We start from the raw sequence: 18,918 nt of genomic DNA on the forward strand, positions 1-18,918 counted from the left end.
AGGATTTTTTGGGGGCTAAATTTCAGAACAGAAACCCAAACTTCATGGAGAAGCTCCTGTGAGCCCACAGTGGCCAGCTGGCCTCCTCCTGCCAGACTCATGGGGGACAATAATTCCAATTTATGGATGGATGCCCCATGATTTACCCCAGACTAAAAAGGACTTACAAAGTATGTAAGGCTGTGGTTCTATTTAAGTTACAGGGGTTTTCTGAGAGGAGGAAATACCTTGCTATCAAGAGAGAAAAATCAAGCCAGGCAGAGCCCCAGCTAAGAAAGAGATGCAACTGCAATTGCAGCTAAAGCCACTGCCTTTAACAAAGATCTCTGAGCTGCTGCATCTCCAAGTTATTTTTTTTAATCTGACTCTTCCTTATACTTACCTTTTCATGCTAAAACTGAGCACAGCCTGTAAGATACTTATCAAGAAGCTTACTTATAATTAACAAACAGCCATGGTGGCTGGCAGGATGATTTAACCACCTAGATACTAACAGGAGGCATCTTCCCAACTGGCCCTATCCATCATCTCACTGACAGACTTACATCCTGATTTTTTACTTCTCCCAGACCCCTTTTTTCCCCAGTACCACAACCATGCCCAACTGGCTTTTTTTTTCCCCCCTCCCTTTCACAGTTTGGAGGTTGTTGCCCCCAGGGAGCAGCAGGAAGTCCCCTAAGCAGCAAACCACTTCTCTACACTGTTTATCTGCTACCTTATCTACTACTTTAGGTGAGCACTTTTGCTTCATGCCTCATTCAGTTCAGCTGCTGGGGGTTAGTTTCCCTCTTTGATCTTTCCAGCAAGGTACTCCTCCAGTTTGCTGCCCTGACAACATAACACAAGGATTTTGGGTGGGTATTGCAACAGCAAGCTGAACCTGGGCACACCCTGAAGCCATCCAGATACTGACAGATCCAATGCAACAGGCAGTAAACAGGGTGACTCCTTCTTTGGGTCATGTGTAATGTGAAACCACACTTCCACCCACCTTTGGAGATGCTAAAAGTAGACATTGAGCTGAAGAGATGATGGAGCTGCTCCTGTGCTTTGCTTGCACCCTCTGCTTAGCAAAGACAGGGGCAGAAGTCCAGCCCAGGTCTGAAATCAAGTGTCACATGCCAGGGAACAGCCTGCCACAGCTGGAGCTGGAAATGCCACAGAACCAATATCCAGCTTCAAAACAAGCCAGAACAGACTGTGCCATTTCTAGCAAGGACTAATTCAGGACACTCTAAAATGCTAAACTGCCTTTGGAGGTTAGTATTTCACTTCAACAGTGAGGCAAGTGTTGGAATGAAATGTAGGTGTAACTTGTACTTAAGATCTAGAGAAAAATCCCTCCAGAGTCAGTGGAAAGAGGCCACCAGGCTCTTCTTACTCTGCAACTCAAAACAGGGGCAATCATATAGTTCTGAGATTAGTTTTTGGTCTATCACCTCTTCTGCATCTTTCTAATGTTTCTAATTTGACTTGCAGGATTTTATCTAGGCAAAAATAAAGGAAAGAAAAGAATTCCTGCATTTTAAAGTATTGGAGCTATTTTGTAAAGACAGTAAGTTTCCAGCCCCCAGCATTTCAGAGCTGGATTACAGAAATGTGGGCTGGAGACAAAATGCTTCCCATGATCCAGCCTTATCCTTTACCACCACCCCACCACTCTGAGGAGCGACCAAAGCAGAGCAGCTCAGCTGGTGCTGGTGGCTCAGGCTCCCTGCAGGCCCATGTCCCCATGCTGCAGAGAGCTCTCCATCAGCTTCACACCTGGGAGCAGTCCTGGCTCCATCAGGGAGGGACAGTGGTCACCAGCTGCATCCACACCTGAGCAAGGTGAACCACTAGAAAATAATGTCTGTGTGCAAGGAGGTATAAAATACATCCACCAAAAGGTTTATCACAGAAAAGGCATCTCTCTCCTGTCTTCACAGGCTTATGGATGGGACCTGCCCTGCTCCTTGCCCAAATACTTGAAAAGCTACAGGTTGTTTATCACCATCTCTTGACAAAAAAATAGCCTACCACAAACGCCTAAACCAGATATTTACCAAGAAAAGGATGTCTGTTGAAGATATTCAAGCCCTGTAACCCCCAGCCTCTAGAAAAAACAGTGACAGGGCCACATCCATGCAAGCAGGGGCCTGCCAAATTAATGTTTGATGTGGATGCTGATCCTGCCTCCTCACATCTTTTCTCCTCAGCATCAATTAATTAATAACTCCCAATGCCATAATCATAAAAACAAATCTAAGCAAAGAGCAAGGAGACTCTCCATGGCTTTCAGCCCCAAACCCCTTTTCACTTGAGGTCCTCCTGTGCTGTAGATCAGATGCTGCTCCCTCAAAAAAAGCAACGTCACAGCGTAGGCGCCTCTCTCCCAAGCCCAAGGCAGCACGACAGTGCTTAAGATGCAAGGAGCTTCAGCTGTATCTTCTGAGCATCACTGACTCACAATCACACCTCCCCATCTTCAGGGGCACCAGGGCCACAGCAGCAACACTGCAAGGCAAGAAGGTGTCCCTGGGACTGCTCCAGCATCACCCCCTTGATGTTCATCATCCCCATTACCAGAGACCCACTGGGAATCTCATCTGCCTGGCTGATGGCACAAATCTTCTCTACTGCAGCTCTAAAAGAAAAGGTGTTGCAGCTCATGGGTCTGTCACCTTGACACACCACTTAGGTACAGCAGTGTGCTATGCACACAGAACAGGCAATGGTATTTTGCAGGGTGATGATATCCATTCATCCTGATCCCATGGCATGAGAAGTTCCTCCTGTTGACTGCAACACTGGCTCATGAGGCATCTCAAGGCACTTTCCCTTCAGCACCACTCATTAAAAGAAAAACACAACATGTAATTTTTTCCAGTGGTCCAAGCAAGGACAGTCTTCCCCCAGTCTCTGTTGGATGCTGTCCTGGACCCCTGAAGCCCTGCAGGCTGCAGGTATTTAGCTGGCTGATGCAAATGCACACACAGAACAATCACAACCACAGCTATGGCCATCCAGAGCTACAGCTGCAACATGATGGGGCACAGTCTGGTGGGAAGAGCTCTGCAGAACAAGGGAGCTGGTGCTGAGGGGTCACCTCTTTGTACCTTGGGTGGTCTGCTCAGATCTGCTCCAGCAGGGCCTTGTGGACGATGCCCAGAGCCATCAGGGCACAGCAAGCAGGCTCCTGCAGCAACTCTTCCAGCTCAGCACCAGCCAAAATGAGTCCAGGGCAAGAGTCCTGAAATTGCCCTGCAGCGCCAGCTCAGGGGGGGAAGTGGGGAAAAAAATCAGCTGTCCTTCAATATGCACTTCCAATCCAAAACAAAATATCAGCATTATGGCAAAGATGAGGATGGACTCATCCTTCTTTTGCCACCTGACCTCAAAGAGATGATTTCACAGCTGACAGCCAGCAGCAATAGCCAGGGAGGTGTCAGAGAGTAGAGCCTGCCCTGGGATGCAGGGGCACAGAGCATCCATCCCCTACTGTCAGACATCTTAGAGCTCAGGTTCATTTGAAAGGCTGTAAAACCCTTCATTCCTGATGTTAGCAAATAAACCAGGCTCCTCTGATACAACATGCCATGGACTTTTCTGCTTCCACAGGCACTTGGCATAGAAGGAAGCTGATTGTCTGCTCCCATTGAAGTACAAAATGCCATCAACAAAGAAAAAAAATGGAAAAAATACAAAATTATCTTGCCCTTCCAGGGAAGCACCCAGAGGCATGGCTAGCACATGGTTACATGCAACAGGATCAGCACAATGAGCTTGTGAGCAGCTGCTGCTTGCTCCAAGAAGTGACACCTGAGGAGCTCATCCAAAGGGGTCTGCAGCATTTCCTTTACCTGCCAGATCAACTCCCACGAGGTCCAGGCATGCTGCTGTGTGCCATAGAGTTATTTTGCAGGAAGAATTTGGAGCAGTACCCTCATCTGGTCCTTTTCTAGGGGGGCAGAGGGTAAAGACTGAACTGCTGTTTGCTGGAAATGAGGAAGCTTCAGCAAAGTTTCAGGAGGGGCTTTTCTGGGGTGGTATTTTTTGGTAAGCACAGTTTCTGTTCTTTAGAATTACAGAGCTGTGCAGTTTCTGGAGCCCTGGGAAACCACTGACAGAGCACATCAGCATCACCTTGCTGGTAGCAGAGGGAGATATTCTGCATTTTGCTCTTCCTACTAGAGATGTCACATCTAGCAGCAAGCCATCCTCTGAGCCCAGCAATACCCATGGAGATGCCAGGGTAAGCAGGGGACCAGGCAGTGTCAAGCTCCTGCCACCCAAATGCCAAGACAACAAGTCTGACTGGTAGCTCCCTAACCCATGAAAACATCAGAGCATTTAAGGGCAGATCCACAGACAGAAGGAACTCGTACAAGTTTAGATTGCCCTTTCCTGCCCTAATTTTTCTGAAACTCATGCCACCCTCCTTGGACAGAGCCACCCAGGCCTTTAACAGCACTTCTGGCACCTAAAGCAGTGTGTGGTCCCTGCTCAGATCCAGTCCTCTACACAGGCACACTTGAGCATCTCAGTTACCCCATTACAGCACCTTGAGCCACGTTAAGAGCCCATCCTAACACTCAGCAGGATTCAGCACTGGGGTAGTTAATGGACTTGCCACATTGTAATAAAAAGTCACTTTTTTTTCAGGGCAAAGCTGCTGCTTGTGACAACATCCCTAACAATTTAATGCAGAAGCAGGAATATCGAGAAGCAGTGGGGTACAAGGCAGTCCTCCCCAGTGCCCACTCAGCTCCAGGACCCCTCTCTACAGTGAGAAACTGTCAAGCACTCCAAGCATTGCAGGCATTTCTGCAAGCCTGCTACCACCGAGCCTGACCTCCAAGCACAGGACTTGTTTGTTGACTTTCAGTATGTGGTTTGTTAGTTTATTCAAGTCACAGCCAGCTCTTTGAGGAACACAATGGGGAATGAGAGAGGGAGGAAGAAAGTCACTAGTAAAATCATATAAATCAGAAGAAAGACCTTGTACAGAAAAGAGCATCCTTGACTTTAAGAAGTGCGTGTGTGCACCACACAGAGATGCACATCTTATCTTATGACAGATGTTAAAGCATTACAGTCCATTAAATGCAGGAATTAATATAGTTATTGGAAAGCTAGAGCTGTGCTAAGTGTAACAGGAGATCACAAGTGGAAGAGTCAATTTAATATCTGAGAAAGCTGTTGGACTGAGGAACACTCAACCATGCACATCCAGTGTGCCCACAAGCAAGGGCACCTTGCAGGGGACCGCATCTGCACCCAGAGGGGCAACATCCCTGCTAGCCAAGCAGGGAAGCTGGTTGGCATCCCATAATCTGCTCTGCTTGCCAGTGCAACTGTAGCAATGGCCATGCTGGAAAAGCAGGGAAGGAAGAACATACCCCAGAATTTCAGCACTGGGAAATAGAGAAAGCACTACTTTAAGAGGCCTCATCAAGAAGAAATCCTCAGAGAGTTATCTGAAATTTCAGGCTGGTTATTGCAGGCTAATAAAATTTTAAGTAAATGGAAACAAGAGTCCTTTGCAATTGTATGTGTGCCACATTTTAAAAGGATGCACCACAGCTGGGTGTACCTAGGTGAACAATAAATAACAAAACCCAGTGACTTTTGTCATCCTGTGATTCCACAGAAGCAGCATTTCCAAAGCACCCCCATCTGCAAATAAAGTGTAAAGAGGACACGGTGGGGTGGAAACAACCCAAACTAAACTGTGCTCAAGAACAACAGAACCTTCTCCATTTCTCCCTGATTTTCCAACCTGCTCCACCTCCCTCCTGCCGGGTCTCACCTTGCCATGGCTTTTCTCCACCTTTCGGAAACACTTGTTCAAGGAGAGGTTGTGTCGGACCGAGTTCTTCCAGCCAGTGGGGGCCGTGGCAAAGTAGGGGAAGCGCTCCAGGATCCAGCTGTAGATTTCCTTGACTGGCAAGCTCTTGTTAGGGGACTGCTCAATCGCCATGTAAATGAGAAGGCTGAAAGAGTAAGGGGGTTTGGAAGTGGAGGATTTTTTCTCAGGGTTCTGGTAGCAGGATGGTGAGAAGGATGGCACGCTGTCCCCCTCGATGTCGTACAAGGGGCTAACAATGGGAAGGCCCTCGCTGCCGAGGCTGAAGTTTGTTAGCAGGTTAGTACTTTCGTGCAGCCAGTTCAAATTTGTGAGCTCATCATCTGCTGAATCTCTGTCCACCACGGTGGCCTTTGGCTTGCCGGCGTGGCCCGTGTCGGGCAGGCTGCCCATCCCATGGCACTGCCGTAGTCCCGCGGCTTTTTCTGCTCCCGGCGTTTCAGCTTTCTTATCCGGAGTCATCCCAGTGACTGGACCCATTTAGCTTGATTGGTCTGCAACAAAGGAGGTGGTCAGAAATCATTGCAAACTACCACAGGCACGCTCAGCAGGAGCCCACCAAACCCAAGCACGGGGCTGCACCATCCCCATGCTGTGCACGAACGCTGAAGCCACTGGTGAGAGCCAGGGCCCAACAGGAGCCTCCCAGTAAACTCATGAGCATAAACTCCCCTTGGTTTATAAGCAGAGCTTATGAGTAGCACTTGGAAACTGCTGTATCTATCTAGAAACACCAATTCAGACACAGAAATAATAGCTATTTTCATGTCAACACCTGAAACCTGGAAAAAACCTTAACAGGTAGGATCTAATCCATTCAGATCTCACACTAACTCTTAAGTTACCCATTATATTGTAAACTGACCCTGATTAGAAGCGTTTGCCTTTGGTGTCCAAATAGTGAAAAAGGAATTGCAAAACTTAAATCAGAAAAAGTCTATTTGTGGTCTCAGTGCCAATGAAATCTTTATAACCCCTACAACTCACAGTCATTCTCAAGTGCTGCTGCCTGTTTCTACCAGGGGAAGATCTGGCCAGCCTATCTGTTCATCACTTGTGTCCCACAGAGCTGCCTGGGTCCACAAGACCTTTCTGCCCTCCTGCAAGGGCTTGCTGCCCTAACCTGGGCTTCCCTGCAGAGCAGAGAGTGCTGGGACCAATTCTCAAGAGGAAGGGACCAACCACTGGGGGTGGCAGCTCAGATCTGCAGGAGCAATGGCTCACCACTTAGATAAAAAAGTCCTAGAACAACAAAACACTAAAACCCTAATCATAACATTATTATCTTTAAAACACTGCCACTCAATGCAAGGTCTAACAGGCCACCCATGCTTTGGAGGCATTACATCAACAGACACCACCTTGCCTGTAGAGTTTCAAAGGGGTCTTCTAGCAAACTGTGTTATGGGAACAGCAGTTTTCTTCCTGCTGATGTGAGCACTGTACAGATTTGGGGGGTGTACTTGCACACACACATGTACCCTACAGACATAAGACACTCCAACCATGGATGCAGCTCATAGTTGTAAATAGCACAGCGCAAAGCTGAGGTTTGTATTAACTGTAAAAAGATCCAACAAAACAAGCAAAGAAAAACCCAAACCCCATTCCAGTTCCCTGTCCCTGTAAGCACTATCATTCTGGCTTCATGCTCCAGCTCCCAGTGCCAGAGCTCAAGATGAGGACAGTTTCCATATCACATCTCACCAGACAGCTCTACACAGTTACTGCACGTTTTCTTACCCCAGTTTGCAGTAAACACTTGTCTCCTTGCTCTTGCATCTCCTCCTACCAAGGGCCCACTGCCTGGCTGTGCCAGCCCCAGGCCCAGCCACCTCCAGCCTGGAGCCTCACCATGTCCCTGGCAGAACACTGCCCAGCCCCCTTGTTTTGGAGAAGGGGAGCAATATCTGCAATGGAGGAGCGACACAGAAAGGCAACAGGATAATCCATCCCAACCCTGCCAGCCCCTGCCTGGTGCCAGGCAGTCAAGAGGTGCAGAATTTGTATCTCCCCCAGGAAACACACAGTGTTTCCACCAGCAATTTTTGTTTCTCTCTTCATCTGCTCATGCACTCTTGCACCAGCTATTGCAAAGCTGTGTTGACAACAGCACCTGGACTGATGCTTACCAGTAGCAGTGTTGGAAAACATGCATAAATTTTTCACCTTATGTTTCTTATTTCTATTAAGTGCACGGATGGGTATGATTAACTACCAGCTCAGTCAGTATTATAAAAAGAAAAAAAATTAAAGCAAAGTGAGCTGCTCAAATAGCTGGTCAAAAATAGCTTTGCTCTCCCTACGATTTACTTCTCCCCCAAGGCACCAGAGCAGATTCATATTGGCAGTCAGAGATGGCTGCCTTTAAACACAGCCATATATACATATGCTCATGTCACTTCTTCATCCTTTCTTAAATTAAAAAAAAACAACAAGCCAAACAAAGAGCTAGTGATAAAATTCATACAGTGAGACAAACCCCAACTCTGCTGCAACGTGAGCTGCTCTGTTCTCTTTCTAATCATTAACTTTGCCCCCTGGTTGAGCACCTCTTTAGGCAGCTACACAGGAGCTTACACCTCCCAGCCGTGTTTTGGTAATTTTAGCTCCCGGTTCATGTTGCACCAAATCTCCCTTTACAAATCTTCCGTCAGCGTGGCAGATCAAGAGCACACACATGCTGACACACACATGCAAGTCTGAGGTCACTGTATTCTTTTCTTAGGGGAAAGGGGGCAGTGAAGTCTGCTTTCAACACAAAAATGGCCTGGGCACACTCAGTCTTCTCAAAAATATAAGGGAAAAAATAGAACAACTGATGAAACTGGCACTTCTAACCAGGTAGACTTTGTGGTGTCAATGCACTATTTGTTTGCCTGCTACTGTATTATAGAAGAGAATCATTAGCATATCTAATGCCCTACATGAAAATAAAAATTATTTGCAGGTAACATAAATAATATTATTAAATATTATAAAGTTATAAATATTATAAAAAGTAAATAATGTAGGTTAGTGTCACATTTCTTAGATGCATTACAAAAATCCACATCTCATTACCTTCTTTCCCTAGTTCACCACCTCACACACCTCCTACATGAACATATCATAAATTAATTTCTTTTTTCTAGTATGGTATAAAGGCCATATTAGACTACTATCAACTAATAAATAAGAAAAAATAAAATCACAGGAGCAACACTAATGCCACTGGAGCATATCTGAAGGCACACAAGTCCAAAACCCCTCTTCATTCACAGAGACCCTTAATGACATCCAAAATCCACAATTTTTTTCTCCATGTGTGTTCTGACTGCCTATAAACAGGCACAACTGTGAGAACACAGCTTCCAAGATGCCATTTTCAAGATTACTTCCAATATTTGGGGTCTAATGGTTTACATAAGGGTCATGGAATCCACCAAACCATCTCTGCTGTAAGCTGGCAGAGCTTTGTGCTCAGGGATGGCCCTGCAGAAAAACCACAGTAAGAGCAAGGAGAGCAAAGTGTGAGAAGGAAAGAGCACAGCAGCAGCTCTCCAGTGCAGATGTTTTGATAATTCCCATGGGGACAGCCCCAGCCCTGTAAGCAGAGCCAAGAAGGCAACCTCCAGCCAGGCAAATGCAAAATCAATATGATTTAAGCACACCTCTGAAAAACATGCAAGAGTTTGTGCTCTGCCCATGTGCTTTACCCTACCAGTGAGTACAGAGTGACACAGCACACTGCTCTTCACTGGTACTAACACCTCCAGCTGGAAGCAGAGCCTCATGCATCCCAATCCTAAGGAACTCAAGGATCTATCTCCTGTTGGTACCTTGAAAAGAAAGGCCAAACAAAGCATTCACTTCTCAAATGCTCCTCACAATGGAGGTGCACATCATCTTGCATTGGTAATTACAGACAGAGGACTATGATTCCAGGGTAAGAAGATTAAAAGGCTGCCAAGTCAACTGAGGCTGCTCAAATAAAAGTTAGGATGCATCAGAAAAGAGGTGAGAGACACAACCTTCTTCCAGCAGTCTGATTTTTGGCATCACATAAAAGCCAGGAGCAGACCTCCTTGCTAATCCATGCCAGTCCAGCACCCAGAGCCCAGTGAAGACCTGCTCCTCCAGAGCACTCATGACCCAAGCAGCAGAGCCCAGGTCTGAAGAGGCTGACTAAGGCTGCAGTGTACCAAGGCAGCAGCCCAGAGAAGCACAAACAGATCAGAGGAGATTCCATACCTCAAGAAAAGGTAATATTCTTTGCAGCCTTCTCTCAAACTCACTGGAGAGCTAAGTTTGGGAAAGGTGATGAGCACGGACAGGTCCTCAGCCTAGCAGAGCACACCTGGGTTAAACCAGGTTTGTGTGCTCCCACAAAGACCCCAGCTATGACTGAATTTTGATGGAAGAACTTCAGCATTGCTATGTTCTGCCACAGGAGCAAAAGCTTTGATGTGTGAGCACTTAATGAAGACAAAGCTGCTTTAATAAAGGCCAACCATTTAATGAAACTGGAAGTCCACTTGAGCAGATCCTCAGGAAAGCAGGGAAGCATGTTTACTTTGCAGCAGCCCTTCTTGGGAGAAGTCTCAGCTCCAGCAGAATCCAGGCCAAAAGGACAAAGCTATGGCAGATGACACCATCCCACCAAAGGTGACCTCCTCCAAACTCAGCAGCATTGCAGGTGTAAGTATGCAGGTATCATTTCAGTGGCCACCACACTTGGACTCACTGAACTGGCAAAAAAGAATTCAGCCTTTTTGTCAGAGGGTGCCACAGCCCTGTCCACACCAAGTTAGCATGAAAACAGAGCTGCTCTTGCTGCTTGATCCTTCTTTACAGTGGCATCAGATGAAAGGTGCCCTTTTGGCACCTGCACAGCATCAGTGCCCCAGGTTAGGACAACCTTCTCCACAACTAAATGCACCTTTTTGTTTCTGCAGGACCAGCCAAGCAACTAGGTCACCTCTGCTAATAGTGGGAAGACCTGGAGCCTGCCAACAGTGCAGTGATTTCCCTCCAGGTTTAAAAATAAAAATAAAAATAAAAATAAAAATAAAAATAAAAATAAAATCTTACCGTGCATTGCCCAAGTCTGAGGAGTGGAACATAATTTTAATCCAGGAAAAAAGATTTTCAGCCATATCACACTTAATGACAGCAGCTCTGCACCCACTCTTTGCACACCAAGCTCGGGGTGTGCACCCTTAGTTACAGAGCCAGGCAGTTGTGCTTTACACCCAACTTCTGTCCTGACACAAACAGGCTCTGTGAGAGGATTTAAGACAATTGGTATCTGCTTTTGCATGCAAACAACTACTCCAGTAGCAAACTCCTCTATTGATTTTTCATATTCCCTTGCATCTACAACACGCATCAGGGCTTGTCCTGACTCAAATACATCAATATGTGTTGTCAAAACAGCCCAAGAATTAGACAGATAAATGACTGGCACTGCTCACCTACCCAAGCTGAGGATAAACTTCCAAGTCATTGGGCACATAGCACAGGACCAGCTACAAGTCTTTGCATGTTGGAGGGAAGAGCAACAAAAAACCAACAAAAACAACAAACAAAATAACCCCAACAAACAAACAAAAAACCCCTGGCACGACTAATGCAAACCCATCAATAAAAAGCACCCATCTGCCTGACCAGGAGCATTAAAAGGATGACACCAAACCATTTTGCCCTCCACTAATTCAACCTTTCCCCCCATCATCTCCCTTGTGTGGGGCTGCCCATGCCCTGCACACCTCCCAGCCCTGCTGGAGGTCAGCTGAGACCCTCCCCCAGCCCTGAGAAAGGCCTATATTTGATTATAACACTACATGATGTCACGTATCCAAGACAACTAAAGGCATTACAGTCTTCTGAGGATAAAAGCACCTCTCAGCCACAGACTTCAGCAAGCTGGGACCCAGTGTCTGTGGAAGAGATGAACCCCTGGGTGACAAAGGACACACAGAGATGCTCCCAGGGGCAGCACCTGCAGCAGGCAGGGCCCTTCCTGCTCTTCCTGGCTTGCAAAGCTGAGGAAAATTAAAAATAATGGGTTTAAAAAAACACTAGAAAGGGCACTTAACACCTTCTCAAATCCAGACTGAAAATAAAACCCATCAACCAAAGAACTTCTGGACCAGCCAGAAGCTCAGGGGCTTCATTTGAACCTTGGCATCAGTGGGCTCAAAGAGGAAGAGAGCTTTTCCAGAATTTGCAGAAATACTTCCAAAACTCTCATGTCAATGTTCTCCCACACCACGTGATATAATTAAAGGCAGGGTGGGGGAAAAAGTAACAAAAACCAATTCAAAGGTCCAATATAAAGAAAATTTAAGAAATCCTGCAATAGGGAAGGGATTAACAAACCCTTATCATAGCCCAGGAAAGGGCAGGGAGCAAGAGGAAGATTTCATCTAACTTTTTTTCATTAAAGTTTGCATTTTTTAATTGAATGCATACATATGCACACACATAAGTGGGTTTACAAATATCTGAAAGGAAAATTATATGTGAGCTCAGACATGCCCTGACCCCATCCAGACCCTGTACACGACCCAGAGCCTCTGGAACATTTATTCCACTGCTGTCTTCAGAGACTTTGCAAATGTGAAGCTTTTCCAAAGGCTGCAGTCACTGTTGGACCTGGCTCCCCGTGCCTCAGATTTAAAACATGCACATAATAACAGTCTAAAAGAGAAATTGGGACATGAAAATAATATTAAAAAAATAAGAAAGCCAAACAAGCAGTGAAATTTAACTATTAAGAAAAACCTTTGGTAAGGCACAAATAGGAGAGGGGAGGGAAATAAGTGCTTTCAAGAAAAATTATTTACAGCCAATAGCTTTTCAAGAGATGCTTACAGGTCATTCTCCTCAAATTCAATACTGTGCTTGCTAAGTGGACTAAAATGCAAAAAAATGTAAACCACTGATATGTTCACAAGTGAGCCATTTGAGCAAATGACTTGCAAAATAATTCTGATGCTAATTCCCTTTCCAGGGTAACCTTTCTGTGTGTTTCCCTACCATCCTCTTGAAACAGAAGTGAACATAGCTACATTTCAGCTGGTGTCAGTACCAATTTACCAATGCTAGAAAACATAAAGCTATCTTTTCCACACAGCTTTTCTGCCTTTAAAGTACCAAAACTCCTGATTTCCAGTGGAAAACCAACAACTTGAAGCTTCACCCCAAGTGACCCTTTTGCAAGATTTAACTGGAAAGCCCCACTGGAGCTGTATCACAAAACCACATTACCAGTACAACTTGGTGACTGCAAAGCTGTCCCCACTTGCTGCTTCCCAGCTCCTGCTCACAAAGTGCAAGATTTCCTCCAGAGCCCAGGGAAGGCAAAGCAATGCTCTTCACTGTGCTGACCTCCCTGGCCAACTTGCTTTTAATTTTATCCCACCAGTGTGGAATTTGGCTTTCTGTTTAAACAAAGAAGAAAGCAAACAAAAAACCCTCCTACTTTTGACTACTTGACATCCCTAAACCAAACCAAACTGGCTGATAACTGGTCTGGGGATGATCCTCACACACCACAGGACAAGGGACAATGAGTGGATGCTGCTTAGGAGGAAGCTTCTCAGGTCCCACTCCTCCAGCTCTACTTCATGAAACTCTTCCAGTCATCTTCCCAGCTCCCACTCCTTCAGCTCTACTTCATGAAACTTTTCCAGGTGCTGAGCTCTCTTCATATCCAGTACTCAGCTTTTAGGCAGCCATGTACTTGCCCCAAAATCTAAGCACAAAAAACCCAGTGACACTGCTGAAAAGAAAGCAAGCACGGGACCACACTTAAACTGGGAAACTAAAAGTAGTGACAAACTGCAAGATAGGAATGCATTGAATATAACCTTAGAGAAGACACCAAGACTGAGTGTGCAGAAGAGTAGGGGTGGGTGTTGATGCCTGCAGTAGTCAATTTAATGGAATCCCTAACATTCTCCAACCCTTGAGGAAATGTAGGGAGCACTAAGTCTAGTCTGAACATAACGGGAAAACAATTTAAATGCACTCAGCAAAAAAAAAAAAAAAAAAAAGTCAAAATCCACACCATTGACTTTCAGTGTAAGTATTCCTATCTGCACAAATTACAGGCTTCTCTTAAAATGGTCCTGGTGCCCCTGAGCAACCACTCAATAAAATGGGCATTCCTGCCCCAAACACAGCTGCCATGTTTCCCAGCTGCTGACCATACAGGCCAGCACTGAGCACTCAACAGCACCCTCCCAGCCTGGAGTGACCCAACCTCGTGCTCCCACAGCCATAGTGTTTTACAGGGAGCAGGCAGAGTACCAAGGGTCATAAAGATGCTGGCTGGCATCAGGCAGTACTTCTTCCATTCCATGTGATTTATTACCCAAGCACTGTGAGATGTCTCTTCTTGCTGACCTAAATTGCATTTTGGAAGCATCATGGAACATCACTATGTGCCTTTACCCAGCATGGTGAGGATGAGATGGAGAGCTCACGGAACTGGTGCCTATACCCACTTGTGGTGAGGATGAGATGGAGAGTTTATGGAACTGGTGCCTTTACCCAGCATGGTGAGGATGAGATGGAGAGCTCATGGAACTGGTGCCTGTACCCAGCATGGTGAGGATGAGATGGAGAGCTCATGGAACTGGTGCCTTTAACCCAGCATGGCTAGGATGAGATGGAGAGCTCATGGAACTGGTGCCTTTAACCCAGCATGGCTAGGATGAGATGGAGAGTTTATGGAACTGGTGCCTGTACCCAGCATGGTGAGGATGAGATGGAGAGCTCATGGAACTGGTGCCTTTAACCCAGCATGGCTAGGATGAGATGGAGAGTTTATGGAACTGGTGCCTTTAACCCAGCATGGTGAGGATGAGATGGAGAGCTCATGGAACTGGTGCCTTTACCCAGCATGGTGAGGATGAGATGGAGAGTTTATGGAACTGGTGCCTTTAACCCAGCATGGTGAGGATGAGATGGAGAGTTTATGGAACTGGTGCCTTTACCCAGCACGGTGAGGATGAGATGGAGAGCTCATGGAACTGGTGCCTATACCCACTGTGGTGAGGATGAGATGGAGAGCTCATGGAACTGGTGCCTTTACCCAGCACGGTGAGGATGAGATGGAGAGCTCATGGAACTGGTGCCTTTACCCACTGTGGTGAGGATGAGATGGAGAGCTCACCATCACCCAGCACCATCACCAAATCAGCAGGTGCAATGTGACAGGGAACAAACACACACCTATCACACATAAAGATCGAGCCAGGAAAAATGTGAAGCAGCATCCCAAGGGTCTCTTGTGTCCTCTCTGCAAGGCAAGGCAGCCATTGGATCTGGAAAGAGACACCCCAGATGCAGCCACAGGGAGCCTCCTCATGTGGACAGGGTTTGCAAGCAAGCACTTGTCAAGAGCAGAGCAGGGCTCTGCCGTGAGTCACGCCGAGCTGCAGGAAGTTGCCCAACACCATTTCAGTGGTGGAGTGGCAGCACACGCACACCAGGATGAGGCACTCACTGCCTCCATCCACTTCCCTCAGGAAAAGTTACCGGCAGTGCAGTGACATCCTTACACAAAATGCACTCGTTTAGCAGGAGGGGAGGAACAGCAAATGCTCAAGGAGCCAAAGGGAATAACCCAGAAGTTGCTAAAAAGGTTGTGAGTGTTCATCGAGACTGCTGACAGCCATTTACTTATGGAGAATAGAGCCTGCTTTCCATCCATTTCCATCCATCCAGGCAAGAAAAGCTGTGTTTCACATAGCTTGTTTTGCACCACAGCAGTGCAGTAAGAATATCCCAGAGCAGGGAACAGCATCAAGAGATGCATGGCAGCAGTGGCTGTGGGCACACCATCACTCCTCCCAGCGCCCATCCTTTCTGCCACCTCGCTGGCTGTAATCCCTCTGTGCAGCTCTTTCTGATAAGGTATCACAAACCTGCACATGGAAAAAGTCTTCTGAGAGCCTGGGGTACTTCCTCTCGTAAATACCAGCTCCTTTTAACCCCAACAATGAGTAGGCAAGGTGGAATTGACAGAGCAGGAAGGGGGAATTACAGCCCCAGAGAAACCAACATGAAAAATTCTGCTGCTGTTATGGGAACCAACAGCTCTGCATGAGAACCACATGGCTTTCTCACCAGTTTGAACCATACCCATGTAGAGCATCTTCAGATGCCAAACTATCTCATTCACCAGGAAGGTTTGCTTTTGCTCAACATGTCAGGTTTTCAAATCCATTGCACTGAGTGGAACAGAGCCTGTGGTTAATAGAGATGGCAAAAATCAGCCTGATATGTCCCTAAGCCTCTGTCTTGTTTCCAAGGCACTCCACTCACTTGCCAGGCAGTACTTCTCCTTCAGCAGGACCATTACACACCCCTCTAGCTGCTCCATTACTTACTGGACTGGCATGTCCTGACACAGAGAGTTGCTGGCAATGCTGGTGCCCTCAATCCCAAGCTCTCTAGAGGAGACTGAAAGGCTCCTCGAGCAGAAATTCCGTGGGGGCTGGAGCTGTTGAGGCAGCACACTCCTTAACTAGTGCCCCCTTTAGACAAAAAATACCTTACTTCTGGGCTGAAAAATCCCTGAGGAGGTCCTTCAGCACAGCCCCAGCAGCAGTACCCCCAAAGCAGGTCACAATTTCATCCTCTGGTCCAGACACTCCCAACAAAGACATCAACCAAGTTTTATTCCAGTAAGTCCTGAGGCCATGCCTGGATTGATACAGGGCCAGTGCTTCCAGCTCCCTTCAGGACCTGCAGTGCAGCCAACAGAGCATCTCCACCACAGTCTGCAAGTGTAGACACTGTGCACAGCAGCACTGCTCAGTTCATGGGCACATCTGATAACAAACAAAAAATACTGAAAGCACAGAAAAGCCCTATACGTATTTCAGGCAACTCAAACACACGAAGTGAGAATCACCACCTCTCTCTATTTCTACAAAAGTTAAGTGGCACAGCTGGACACGAGTGAGCCCCCAGCAGAAGCTGATCTGCTGCAGCAGCGTGGCTGAGCTCAGAGATAACACACCCTGGCACCCGGCTAAGTTCATCAGGTCGAGCCCTGGGCTGCACTAATTGCTACTACAGAGCTCCGACTGCCTTCTGCAGAGCTTGGGAAATGTGAGTAGGCACCTGCCAAGGAAAGGAAAAAAAACAAAAAAACAAGCAACCTTCAAACTACTTCAAGTTTCCTGACGTAGGATAACTGCAGCTGAATTTTTCTTGCATAGATGTAGCACCACACCAGACTTTAAGGAGGGGTAAAAAGACCCCAATCCAAGAAACACAACTGAAGTTAAATGATTCATATGTCAATATATTACAACCCACCTATTACTAAATTTATCTGAATGTAAGCCCACCAATAACAAGAACTGGAGAGTGTCTGTGTGCATATAAGCGTGGTGAATTATATATAAAGTTATCTTGATTTCATAGATTAGGCACAAAGCTAATCAAAATGCTTTCTCAGCATTTAAGTCTACCATAATTCAGCACGTTTAACTCCACATTTAGAACACAGCATCCATCCACAGGCAGGCACCTCGGCAGGAACATGAGTTTATCAGTTCCTCTTCAAGGTTTATTTTATTTCTTTGTTCCTTTTACTCTTTGTTTGGGCCCTGTCATAATCCAAACCCTCACCAACAAAAGGCAGTTTCCGCTCCCACAGAACCTGAGCAGCAAGCCCGCCGGTGTGTCCAAGCAGGAGCAAGGCAGGAAGGCAGTGGGATGCTGCTCCGCTGCTGCCGCCACCAACTCATCGCCCAACTTCACCAAAAAACCCCGAAAAAGATGGGAAAACTCCGAAGGGCCACGTGCAGATCCCAGCCTGACCCCGAGCACTCCGCCAGCAGTTTCCTGGATTTTACCCCAAAACGCGGGAACCCCGGAGCTCCTCTCCCACACTGCCCTCAGCTCCGCAAGCCACGGACGCTCCGCACATCCCTGGGGGCTTCCCGCCGCTCCGGGGACAACGGGGCGCGGCGGAACGAGGCCGAACGCGTCTTTATTTCACCGAAGGAAGCGCCTGGGTCTGACGGGGGTGACCCGGCGGCGAGGGGCACGGCGGGGCCGCGCTCCCAGGTGCCGGCCGCGTTTTCCATCCCCGCAGCTGGAAGAGCGCAAGGAGCGCGGGCTGGCCCCACTGGGGGAGCGCTGAAGGAGGGGGGGGGGGGGGGGTCACCCGCGTACACCCCGCGGGAGGGCGGGCGGAACCTCCGCGGGGCCGCGCCGGGAGGAGGAGGAGCTGCGGGTGCACGGGGACCCCCCCGTTCCCACGCACCGGCACCGGGAGCGGCTGGAGAGGGGAAGCGCCGCCTCCGCGCGTTGTCCCCACGCGGGGAATGAGAGGACACCGGCCACACCGCCCCCCCCGCCCCCGCCGCTTCCCCGGCACCAGCGGGACCCGCCGCCACACTCCCCGCGCTTTCCCCCTTCCCCCACGAAACCCTCGCGGAGCGTCGGGAACAAAAAAAACTCACCCCCCAAACCCAGGGGAAAGCCGAGAGCTAAACCCGAGGGAGGCGCGGGGGCAGGGCGGGCAGGCGTGGGGCCGCGGGGGCGGCGGGCGCGGGCGGCACTCACCGCGGTCATGAAGCCGCGCGGCCGGCGGCGGACACAATATGGCAGCGGGGGGATGTGTCAGGGAGCAGCTGCTCCCTGCGCAGCGGCGGCGGCGCCGCCCTCCCGCTCCCCATGGCAACCGCGAGCAAGCACGGCCCCCCCGCCGCCGCCGCCACCGCCTCCTCCTTCCCGGCCGCCTTCCCTCGCTCCCGCCCTCCCCCGCCGCCGGCACCGCTTCTGGCACCGCCGCCGGGGCCGGGGCCGTGAGGGCTGGGAGCGGCTGAGGGGCTCCGCGCCCCGCCTCAAAAAGTTCCCCTTCCCCCCCCCCCCCCCCCAGAAATACCACGCTTTCTAAATTTTAAAAATTTTAAAATAGAAGTGCAGAAACCTTCCTTTAGTTTCACTTCCCTTCTTTATTTATACATATATATATACTTTTTTTTTTTAATCTTCTTGACGAAAATGAAGCCGCCGGCCGCCGCCGCCGTGTTTGCCCTGCCTTGCAGCGCATT

General features: G+C 48.2%; 1 protein-coding gene across 3 annotated transcripts in view; it reads right to left on the reverse strand.

Annotated features, from left to right (window-relative positions):
• Nucleotides 1–18,483, reverse strand: part of FOXN2 (forkhead box N2) — a 30,655-nt gene extending 12,172 nt beyond the window's left edge. The window contains exons 1-2 of one of the 3 annotated variants that reach the window (XM_036380865.2): nt 18,428–18,483; nt 5,792–6,342 (exon numbers count right to left, since the gene is read on the reverse strand). In XM_036380865.2, coding sequence (XP_036236758.1) covers nt 5,792–6,328 — 537 coding nt within the window. In that variant the 5' untranslated portion in view covers nt 6,329–6,342; nt 18,428–18,483. The other 2 variants (XM_036380866.2, XM_036380867.2) reach the window with 2 other exon arrangements.
• Between the last annotated feature and the right edge of the window lie 435 nt (nt 18,484–18,918).

This window comes from Molothrus ater, chromosome 3 (genome assembly GCF_012460135.2).
Source record: "Molothrus ater isolate BHLD 08-10-18 breed brown headed cowbird chromosome 3, BPBGC_Mater_1.1, whole genome shotgun sequence".
In the NCBI taxonomy this organism is placed as follows: Eukaryota; Metazoa; Chordata; class Aves; order Passeriformes; family Icteridae; genus Molothrus; species Molothrus ater.